This window comes from Anser anser (genome assembly GCF_964211835.1).
Source record: "Anser anser genome assembly, contig: HAP1_SCAFFOLD_90, whole genome shotgun sequence".
Taxonomy (NCBI): Eukaryota; Metazoa; Chordata; class Aves; order Anseriformes; family Anatidae; genus Anser; species Anser anser.
In genome coordinates this window covers 203563-215156 of record NW_028153635.1, presented here as the reverse complement: position 1 = coordinate 215156, position 11594 = coordinate 203563, and the positions used below count along the sequence as shown (strand labels likewise).

Genomic DNA, 11594 nt, shown 5'->3' with positions numbered 1-11594 from the left:
CACCACCACCCAGATGCATGCCCCAGGCCCCAGGCCTCAGCCCCAGCCCCCACACCCCAGACTCAGGCCCCAAAGGTGTACAACCAGCTCCCAACTGCCCCCCTCAAAGGGAGGCCCCAAAGCCTGCCAGAGGACCCTAGAGCGTACAAGCAGCTCCCAACCCCCCCGGCACAGGCCCCAACCCCCCCCCCAGACACAGGCCCCAAAGGTGTACAAGCAACTCCCCATCCTCCCCAGAGGCACGCCCCAAAGGTGTACAAACAGCCCCAACCCCCCAAGACCCAGACCCCTACAGCGTAGAAGCAGCTCCCAACCCCATGCCCCCAAGGCACATGCCCCAACCCCTCCCCCAAGGCAGGCCCTAACAGTGTACAAGCAGCTCCCACCCCCCCCCCCAAGACGCAGGCCCCAAAGGTGTACAAGCAGGCCCCTACAGTATACAAGCAGCTCACAACCACCCCCCCAAAGGCAGGCCCCAACCCCCTCCAGATGCAAGCCCGAAAGGTTAAAACCAGCTCCAACCCCCCAACCCCCCCCGCCCCGCGCAGACGCAGGCCCCAAAGGTGTACAAGCAGTTCCCAACCCCTCCAAGGCAGGCCCCAAAAGTGTACAGGCAGGCCCCTGCAGTGTAGAAACGCTCCAACCCCCCTCCTTCCACCTCGAGGGAGGCCCTCCCCCCCCAGTATACACGAAGCTCCCAACCCCCTCTCAGAGGAATGCCTAAAAAAGTATACAAGCAGCTCCTAACACCCCCCCACCCCCCCCAAAAGAGGCAGTCCCCAAAGGTGTACAAGCAGGCCCTCAAATCCCTTAGGTGTACAAGCAGGCCCTTCAAATCCCTTAGCCCCTGCGCCAGCTTTATTGGCGAGCAGCGAGGCTGGGGGGGGAGGGGGGCAAGACAGCCTTAAATAAAATACAAATATAAAAAGTGTTATAAATGGCTGTTATAAATCCAAATAGGATTACAATCAAAGTTTACAATTTATTAAGCGAATAGAGGCAAGCAAGCAGCGCTGGGTGCGCCGGGAGTCTCTGCTCCCCCAGGACGCACACCTGTTACGTAAGGCGGCTGGTTTTGATGCTCCCAGGCTAATACATATTCATTACTACTTCGAGAAGAGGCAGGGTTATTAGAATTGGTTTCCGGAATCCGAAACCCCTCCCAGGGGCGCCTGCGTACCAGTCTCTGGTGGTCTCTCGGGGCTTGCTCGGGCTCAATGCTGGTTGTCTTCCTCTCAGGCTTTTGTCCTTCAATTGTCCTTCAGCTCCCCCTTCCTCCTCGTTTGGGAGCCTCTGCGCCGGATTTCAGAAACTCTAGCAACATCCCCTGCAGTAGTCAGCACTTTTCCCTAAAAACCCCTTTGTTCTCTTATCACCTAGACCCGGGCCTCGATGTTAACCCTTCAAATCCCTTAGTGACACGAATTGCTGGACCATTTCTTACAAAAGGAAGGATAAAATATGTAGAGGAGCAATGGCACACGCGAAAGCCCAGCGCCGCGGGCAGAGGCAGCGAAGGTTGACGGCAGAACAGTGCTCGGTTTGAACACGGAGAGGGAAAGCGAGGGGAAGGTGGCCGAAGCCGGCCGCAGTCTCTGAGCTCTCCTCCTCCTGATTGTTTTCTCTCAAAGCCATTTCTGTCTGTGTGCGGGCACCCGGAGCCGGCAGAAGTCCCCGTGAAGTCCTTCGGCAGGACGGAGGGCTGCGTGGGCTCCAGTGAGAGAGGGAGTTAGGAGAATCTTATCAAGTAGAGATAGAGCGCTGACAGCGTTAAACTAGGATGCTACTTAGCGTCTTTGCTAACTATGGTGCATTGTGCCAATTAACTAAAGCAAGAAGCCTTGGGCCCCTTACCAAGGTCAGTCTCCTAATAAGAGAGCGAGCCTATCTTAAGAAACTGGGAGAAACTGGTCCTGCAGGTGGACAAGAGCCAAGGAGCAACTGAGTCTGTGCAAAGACAAGAGGTCAACTAGCGGTGACGAGGAAGAGTCATCAATCTTCATGCCCACGACCTCCCGTGCTGCCCAGCGCTGAATAAACATACCTACTTTACAATCTCACTGATTGTGGAGTCCCTTTTCCGCAAGTCACTAGCAGCGGTTTCTTCCGCAGAGGTTTTCCCAGAGCCGCTTCAAAGCTTCCCTCGCGGAGCTGGGGCGTCGCAGGGGGTCGTCAAAGCACGCACGCGCACACACACACACACGCACACACACACACACACACAGGCGTTGTTGTCCAAACAGAAAGTATTTACAACAAATTCGACAAGCGGTTTTTCTCTGCCAGCAGCAAATGCCTGAGGGCCCCTACAGCTTCACAAATCATAGCACAAAGAGCCTAAAGTTCCTCTAAAATTTAGGGAAATAATTCAAAATAGATCTGCTAGGGGAAAACGATCACTGGCGGCAGGGTACACAATACACGCGAGTCTCAGCTCTCCTCCGCAGGGTCAGTGCCCACGCCCAAGTGCGACGCTGATGGCACCCGAACATTTGCTGTAGCAGGCAGCAGAGCCAGCAGCTCAGGGGAGCAATTTTAAAAACCAGGAGGCACTTAAACCAACCCTTAATTGACCCAGTTACTGCAGGAGAGTCCCGACTACTCGCCCTGGAGTCCTACTGTCACCAGCAAAAAGCACCAACCAAAGCTTGGGGGAACTTTGGTACAGCACAAGAGAAGGGAGTGGGGGTAGCGTAGCCGTATCGCAGAGCTGCTGCTTTTCACACCATTTTATCATCCCTGATAATTGAAAGTAAGGCCGGGTGGGCTGACCCCACCACCACCACTCCTGGCAGCATGTTTGGTCCACAACGCTAGAATAATTATTCTGCTCCCTCCCGCCCCTACAGCTTCATCATCTGAAAAGATTATAGTCAAAACAATGGCATACACAAATAAAAGTCAAGAGTTGACATAGTAACTCCGGGATTTGGGTATCAACTGTCCGAGAAATCAGAACACCCAGGCTTCACAATGTGCCCAACATCGAGCTGTGCCAAGGGGGGGCGGAAGGAAGAAGCTTTCCGTTTAAGCCTTCAGAGCATCGCTCCATCACTACGTCAATTCACAGCCACCACAGCGTGCCGATGGACATCTTTCTGTGCCAAAAGAAACAAGTGCTTTGTCCTCTTGATATCAAAGGTAGCCACCTATAGTTACGAAACCATGCACAAGACCTTAACTCTGACCAGCAGGGAAACTTAGGACAACTGAGTGCAGATCCTGCCAATTTCTACCAGTTCCAACTGTGCTTTAAGTCTCATTGCAAAGCCTCAGTTAGAAAAAGGATCACCTCAGGGTATCCAACAAGAAGAAGAGTTGTTTTTTTTTTTTGTTTTTTTTTTTTAATATACCATAGGACTATGCAGTTCAATCATCAATCATCTTGGAAAGCTCAAGGAGGAGGTCATCCTCATCCTTCCCTGGGTCCAAGTCGAGCTCGGCTTCCAGTATGCCGTCTGAGAGTTCCCAAAGTAGCGTCTCTAAATCCTCGTCTACAGATACGGGCGCGTTGCCTGTGGAACTCAGCCGGCGTGTCCTTGCTTCTTCTAGCTGGGAAGAAGCTGAAGTCGAGCTTGAGAACTCCATTGGCTCCACGGATTCTGCCTGGCTTCCAAGATGTGCTTCAGGTCTTGGCAGAGCAAGGAAGAGAACAATCAGTATATGCCATTTCTTAACGGGAAATCCCTTTTCTGCAAACCGGCTCTTAAAACCGTAGCCAACCCCTCCTGCACTTCAATCTTACCCAGGGATTGTTATTCAATTAACCCAGGGCTACATTTAGAGCCCAATATATTAGCAGGTACATTTTTCAGTTTGGGGGTTTCTCTGTGAAGCCAGAGCACCTGGAGTCTAGCAAAGATGGTTCAATTGTTGTAGCAAGAGGCACTTTGCCACCTTGCTTAATTTTCCTGTAAAAATGGTAAGAAGTCTCCATCTGCAAATATCTGTTTGCTAAGTTAGTCATTTTTCCCACGGCACACTCAGCAGAGTTTGCTCCCCACTACAGGAAGCTGATCTGCAGCCATCACTTCCCTCTGCTCTCCCTGCACTCCTGTCACCTTGTATGTTTGTTCGGGTGGCATTCTTGAGGACCAAAAGGCAGAGGACACTACTCATCATTTATCACCTCACGAGGAAGTAGGAGAACTTCACCTCATCCTCATTTAGGTATTCAGACAGAGCAAGAAGTCACTGGAAAGCTGTACCGACTTGCAGCATTTAAAGAAAGTAAGTCTAATTAAGCATTCCTGCTAGCTGCTAGAAAGTCATTTCACGTGACTTATTCCTCTGATGGATTTGGGCTTTAATTATCTCAGAACCCTCCTTTTTTCCCCACGTGTGACAGAACTTATGTTTCACTGGGGATATACACCGATTGAGAAAAAGAACAAGTTGTGGTCATCACCTGTTTTGGGGATTTTCTTCAAGTCTGGTGGCTGGGACGTGCTCCAGCGTGGCTGGAACAGCCTAGAAAGCAGCAAAACAGTATTTAGGACTCATGGGTAAAAGATTCCTTACTAGCTTTTTCCTCCATGCTGCTTCTCCTCTGGCATTGCGGAGCCTTAGCCAAAATACAAAACCAAGGTGCTCCTGAAGAAAGTTAATATTCACTTGGAGGTTACTAATGATCTTGTGTCTTTTAAGAACACAGCATTAATGGACAAAATCCTCCACACCAGAGAAATCACAGAATCACAGAGGACTAAGTAAATAGTGCCATTAATCTAATAAATATGGAAGGGTACTACAAGAATTCTGTAGGCAGCTACTGGATTTAAAAGGAAACAGAAAGCCTGTAGAACTTTTGAGTTTTCCATCTTTTCTCCTAGAGGAGGGTGTAAATTTTACAAGGGATCCATTTCTGCATTAGCCCCTGTCCTTACCATAGCTGCTTTTTTGGCTGGAGGTCCCATTGTGTCAGCGTCAGAGGCAGTCCGTGGCTTCACAGCTGCTACAGCAGAGGGAAAACTGCCAGGTGCCTTACGTTTCAGTGCCTTCTTCTTGGGGGAAGCGACTTTCCCATCCCAAGGCTTCGCAAACATGTTAAAATTGGCTAGAGTAAAAGGAAGAGAGAACTGATACAGTCTTGCTCTGCCTCATGAAAAATCCACGTTCTCGTCCTCATTTCCACGGCCCGTCTACACAGTTAACTGTATTTGGCCAGCAGAATTACACTGCCATTGCCTGGATTCTCAGCAATATCTTCCACATAGTAAACTCCGTCTACCAACAATCCATACAAAGGAACAAAGGAACTGAATAGCTACAGTAAATCATAATCCAGGACGAGGGAAACTCAGACACAGAGCGATCCCAAGTGCAAGCAATACTCTAAGACGTTGTATGAAGTCTAGTAAGATTCACAAATGTTGACAGCTTTTGTATTTAAAGTCTTGCTCCCTCTAGGAAAGGAAAAGCAGCAGGTATAGTAAGACAAGAGAGTGTATGCAACTGTTGTACCAGCTTCCTCTCCCCTGCAGTGATGTCCCACAAAATCTATTAAGTTGTTCTACAAAATCCAAATTTGTAGAGTCATATTCTAGTCTCCCATTCCTGACCTAACATCTGGCTGGCAGGAGAAGAAACGAAAGAAGGCTGGGTACTTGTTTTCTTTGTGTGTTTATTTCCTCGTGTCCCATGAGACAGAGAGAAAGGCTACAATGTGCAGTGCATGCAGCCTTTAAGCCCTCCTTATCTCCCTCACACAATCTCATTTTACAAAGTTGATATAATCTTAACAACGAGGCCTTTGATCCTCTGTCATTTTTGACAGAAACTGGCCCCCCACATTAAGACGCTGATGCATGCTTTACAAACACATACACGTGTCAAGTTAAGCAACACATGCCAAAGAGGAAGGTGAACTTGAACTCAACGCAGGGTGGACTTCATACCGTAAACAGATGGCAGAAAAAAACAGAATACCAAAATTAGACTAAAAAGCCCCTCAATGTGTTAATTTTCTAGTGGGAAATACAGAATACCATCACGTAATTAACGAAAACAGACATGGTTGCATGTTCTGGCCCTTCTTTGCCTTTGAACTTTGTAGCCTTAAACTCTTTTATCCTCTGCATTGAAGGAAAAAGCAAAGCAGATCCTGAGCAAACGGAACTTGCTCAATATGGGAAGCACCTCACCGGGGCAGGTATTAAAGCATCTTATTACCTGATAGCTTTGTGTTCCATAACGATTTCTGCCCGGCTGGGGCAGGTCCAGGTTGTGCTGGGGGAGCTGGCACATTTCCTCCACTCTGCTGCATCCGCAGAGCTTTCTCGCGCTTTATTTCTTCCAGGGTTTTAACACGCACTTCTCCTTCTGGCTTGGCTTTACCTGCCGGCTCCTTCGACTGCACTTTGCTGGGCCCGGAAAGAGTGAGCACGCTCTGCTTCTTGGGCTCACCCTGAATTTTTGCCCCTGCGCTGGGATCTTTGGTTTTACCATGCCATTCAGCCTGGGCTTTGGCTTGACATTCTCGTCTCTGAAGAGCTCTCTCACGACGGATTTCCTCCAGTGTTTTCACATGGATCTCTCCCTTTGGCTTAGCAGCCTTCCCTGTCATCATCAAGAAATGAGAAGCACCAACATTTAAAGAGAGTCCAACAATAGTTTAAGTCTCCAAAATTTGTCACAGTACTAAGGAAAACTAAGCCTGAGCATTCCCAATAACGCATCTTAGGACAATAGCCTAACATTCTCCTCCTCCTCTGAGCCACTTGTTGTATTTTGAAGACCAGCCCTATCCAGAGAGAGTTGCTACACAGAAATGCTAGTTTACTTGATTACTTTTTCAGACTGCATTTCAAATTCCTGCTCCCGGCAGTGGCTCTATTCTAATTGTATATGATGGTTCACAGAAGCAGCTTAAAACCTTGACAAGGCACAAGTGGAAAATAAACACACACCTAGAGCCACATTTCTGATAGTGGCTGTCAGAAGAGCTTCAGCACTCGAGCAAGAGGAACCAGTTCTTTGTTTTCATTTGAATTCCTTTTTAGGGCTGTATGAAAACGGTCTAAGTTCACGGAAAGGAAGAAGGAGAAAGTATATTTAATAGCCAGTTGTTACCTTTCGCAGTACTAGTCCGTTGAGAAGGTAATCCTAGCCTCTCCTTCACAGACTTGGGAACTTGAACTGCAAAACAGAAAAAGACCAAATTAGGGAGGCTGCATAAACGTCAACTTTGTGTTCACATTCGAAAACAAGGCAGGAAAGGTAACTTTGAATCCCGGTGATTAAGACCTCAGCCAACATGCAAAAAGAAACATCGCAGGAAAAGGACAAACAGAAAGCCTAAATACAAAACCCGTGAATCACATCCAGATGCCTGTTTAGTAGCTGTACCTCTCTTTGGTGCTTTGTCAGCATTTCCCGGAACCTCCACCTTCTTCCCCAGCCTTTCAGCAAGGCTGCGCTTCACCGGAAGGGCGCTTACATCAGCTTCAGACAGAGAAAACAAGGAATATTTTAAGAACATTTCTTTGCAGGAAGATTTGAGAACAGTCAACCACAAGCTTCTATTTTTCAAGCATATTTTCATAAAATTGCCTTTCAGCTGCTAAATGGTTTTTTTGCCATTTCTGCAGTCAACACAGATCTCCACTGCAATGCATTTTCCTCTCATACGTCAAAAATACTCTTCAATGCAGTCATATAGAGAAGGCGGCACCTAAATAACAGCTCATAAAAAGTTCTTACCCACGGAGGCTTTCCGTTTTCCTTGTTTCTCAGCAAGATCTAGTCGAACCACAGGTTCCTCCCCTAAAACAAAAGTAAAATTTTTCTATTTCATAGAAACCAGTAGCCAATAGAAATAGTATACTGTTAGCCCATGTCCAAAAAAAACCCAGCAAGGCACTGTTTTGACAGCTAAACCACACAAACTCACATTTCAACTATAATTAACTTAGAAAAAGTATCCATAGTCTCAGTGTTTGCCTCAAATTCCAGCTGAATGTAGTCGAGAATGAATCTGAGTCTGCTTGACAGCTATACTTTGTGCAGAACAGAGCTGCATAAGCAAGCAGAATATTATTAGGTACAAATGCTGAGAAATATTCCTTTCTAAGGTGAATGTCTATGAGTAGAAGTACTTCTTCACTTCTTTCCCTTTCAAAGGAATTTGCACAACTCTAAACAATATAATTTATACACAGACTCCTATCGCACTACTGTCCACACGTGCCACTGTCAGCCTCTTTAAAGCTTCAGAAATTGCTTCTTACATAGCACTGTCCTCTAGAGCTCTTTCTTCTCGTTACTCTCCTGTTTTTCAGTTATCCCCCTATTTGCATACTGACACATTTTTTTCTTTCTCCTGCTACTGCACTTAACCTGAGCACCAAAGCTTTCCAGTACAACCAGGGACTTTCAGCATAAAAGCATGTTTTGAACAGAAGGCGGCAGCACCAGGAGGCTAACAGGGGTGAATTGCCTTCCTTCTTGCTTAACCTTCCAGTTTAGGAGTAATGAAATCAAAACAAAAGCATGAATTATTACCTTCCTCTGTAGACAGTGTCACAGTTCTCACCACTGTCCGGACATTTTCCTTTTCCGGAGCAGGAAAAATCATAGAATCGACGGGAGGAAGAGAAGATCTTGAAGGACCTTCTGCTCAGAGCAAGCAAAACATAAGGAAGTTTACCAAACAGAAAAAACTATCACGAAGAGCAAAAAACTTTAATTATTCATTACTGTCAAACATACAGTGACCAGAGCATGCAAATAAGAGAGGTGACTAATTTGCCTCTGGTTGCCCTTGGAATTCCCATCTAGAATACCAGCTGGCTGAGAATCAGGTTGCTCGATGCCCCCAGCTAAACATGGAAGTCTATCCCTCAAGCAGCTCCCAGCCACCATCACCTGCCATTCTGAAGCCAATCAAATTTCACTTCTTTGGCAAAATAGTTGGATTCACCAAAGCATAGCCAGCTACCCGGTATTACTGGAAGAGTTTTTTTTTGAAAGAAAAATCATCACACAGGATGAAGGTGAACCGGGTAAGGAAGCAGGGAATATTAACTCACCACCGTGTCTCTTAGTTTTTTCCTTCATTTTCTGCAATTTGATTTCTTCAAGTGTTTTTATTCCAAAATTCAGACCGTCCTCTGAAAACAGAAAACAGTTAATGAGACTAAGGCTTAGAGGCACTCACTGAGGACCACAGATCCTCAGGCTTCTTAGTGCTCAGGAACTTTCAGAAGTATTTAGAATAAAGCCTGTCAACACTCCTCACAAGTGAAACAACCATAGAATCAATGGCATTTTGCCCCTCCTTTCACCCTTCAGGGTAAAAACTGTAGTTTTAATTTTAATCCATTTACGTGATATTAGATCCCTCTATCGTTAGATATGGCTTTCAACAGTGGTTGCCAGGCTGCACGTGCAGCCATTTAAACTCCATGCTGTGACCCTGTTTTGTTCTCCAAAAGGAAAGAAAAGGAGTTCAACTTTCTGACCCAATGGGCACATGATGGTATCAGGGAGAAATGAGATCATGGAAATAACCGAGTCCATTCAGCACCCCTACATTCTGTTGTGTTTTTACGCCACATTGCTTTTGAGTTAATTGTCAAGTTCTCCTTCCGATTTATCCTACTACAGGTGCTGGAATACCTTGTTTAGCAGTAGTAGCACTGGCTTTCCGAGTGGAAATCATCCGTAATCCATTTTGGCCTTCCTCAGCTGGTTGCTGGACGGGAGTTTTAGTTTCTTCTCCTTCCGCAGAAAGCTGGTCTGAAGGGGAAAAATCTATTCAGTTATGCATAGGCCAGATTGTTCGTGATTATGTAGCTCATGCAATGACACTTCAGTCCATGGTTCCTATAAAAAAGTTGTTGTTTTTTTTTTTTTTTTTTTTTTAATACAGCTACACTGACCTGATGAACTCGTAAGTAGACTACCCTAGGACAAAACATCTAGGACTCTAGATTCTCTCTGCAGCTTTAACTACTACACAACATATTACTCTTCAAAAAAAAAAAAAGGAATTTCCTTCCTAGTTTCACATAGAGCTTTACACAACAGACCAGCTAAAGCCAAGAGTGGTTCTAAGCTTTCCTCCAACATTTCAGGTTCTGTCCACTGGCTGCCAGACAAAGCCACCAGTGACCTGAGCGGACTGCCTGCCCTATCGCTAGTCAGACCTCAGGTCATCTGTGATTTAGACATTCATTTACAGCACAAATTCCTTCCAAGAACCAAAGACTTACACAATCATTTACAGCACAAATTCCTTCCAAGAACCAAACCATGCTCACCATCATCATCTTCATCATCATCTGCAGCATTGATTACAACTGGAGGGTGTGTAGGGCTTGGGACATTTTCCGAGTTTTCCACTTTCATCACCCGCCTTAGCTATGGAGAGGGATTGGACTGGACAGAAAGTTTGTTTTGCTGCAGTGACATCTGAGCCACTTTCAAATCATCGTCCGCGGACTCAGGCGGACTTGGCAGTGTAGCTAGAGGAAGAGGAGGATCATCAGTAATATGGCAGTTTAAAACTTTGACCACAATGCACGAAGATGGTAGCTAAGGCAGATAACCTGCACAGGCAATGAATGCAGCATCTCCTTTTGCCCATCCCGCCACTGTTTACACCGTGAACAATGACTTGCCTTCAAACAACAACACATCTCCCTACCACCCAGCAGAAGACGAAACAACAGAAAGCAAACTGCAAGGCAAATATCACACAAAGCAGAGAGAAGCTGAGCATGAAAGCAGAAAACAAATACCAGCAGTACAGCAGCAGTACACTCGGTTTAGCTGACCACCTAGGACTGCAGACCTTTTCCTGCACTCACAAATGAACGGTTACCTGATGTCTCCTACACTATTGGCACCCACTAAGTAATATGCAAAATTAATTCTTCAATACTTAAAGAAAAAGGACCTAAACTCACTCTTGCTTGGTGGTAAGAAGACGCCATCGATGTAACGTCCCTTTGCATGATGAAAAGCACAGTTGGCTTTCTGACAGCCTACTGGCTGCTTCTCCCAGTAGCAGGGAATCTCAGCGCGCTTTTTCTGAAGACAGAAAGAAAGACAAGCTCGTGATAACATGCACCTAAGGTTTGCAAAGAGATGCACAGTTCCAGGTCACGACAGCGATAGGGCTGTCACAATACAGTGCTGAAACATCATTCCAAAGGTCAGTTTATCACGGAAGTATAGTATTTCCGGGCATATTCACAAAGTTTGCAGAAGCTGTAACCACTATGCACGTTTAGCCTTGTCATCATTCAGTTTGAGAAGACAGGCACTCTCAGACATCAGTTTAGGGTGGGTTAAACTAATACACCTAGGATTATACTAGGATTATTCAGAGGGAAAAAGGACATCTTAAATTGCCTACGTTAACTCTATCCAGAACTACTTCTCGGAGACTTCGTTCTTCTGCACCTTTAACTTTCCCCACTGCTTCCTAGCCCAGGCAGCTAGAACAGCATTATCTGAAGGACTCCGGGACACAAGAGACCTGATAGATCATTATCAAGCCTGCTCTCAGGAGGCTAGTACAGCCTGTTTATTACCCCCCTGCTCCAGCAGGTTTTAGCAGTCTAGTTAGCGGTTATTCTGCATCTGTT

General features: G+C 46.3%; 1 protein-coding gene and 1 long non-coding RNA gene across 2 annotated transcripts; both read right to left on the bottom strand.

The window, feature by feature from the left end:
• Positions 1–790: 790 nt before the first annotated feature.
• LOC310891766 (zinc finger CCCH domain-containing protein 11A-like) lies at positions 791–6896 on the bottom strand. The gene is made up of 4 exons (XM_083853993.1): positions 6172–6896; positions 4887–5056; positions 4409–4470; positions 791–3631 (listed from the first exon to the last, which is right to left on the bottom strand). Exons 1-4 carry the CDS (start codon positions 6566–6568, stop codon positions 3370–3372), a joined length of 891 nt encoding a protein of 296 aa, XP_083710119.1. The 5' UTR covers positions 6569–6896; the 3' UTR covers positions 791–3369.
• Positions 6897–7701: 805 nt separating this feature from the next.
• LOC310891761 lies at positions 7702–9866 on the bottom strand. The gene is made up of 4 exons (XR_014577708.1): positions 9619–9866; positions 9030–9110; positions 8503–8613; positions 7702–7764 (listed from the first exon to the last, which is right to left on the bottom strand). It is a non-coding gene; the product is annotated as an uncharacterized lncRNA (long non-coding RNA).
• Between the last annotated feature and the right edge of the window lie 1728 nt (positions 9867–11594).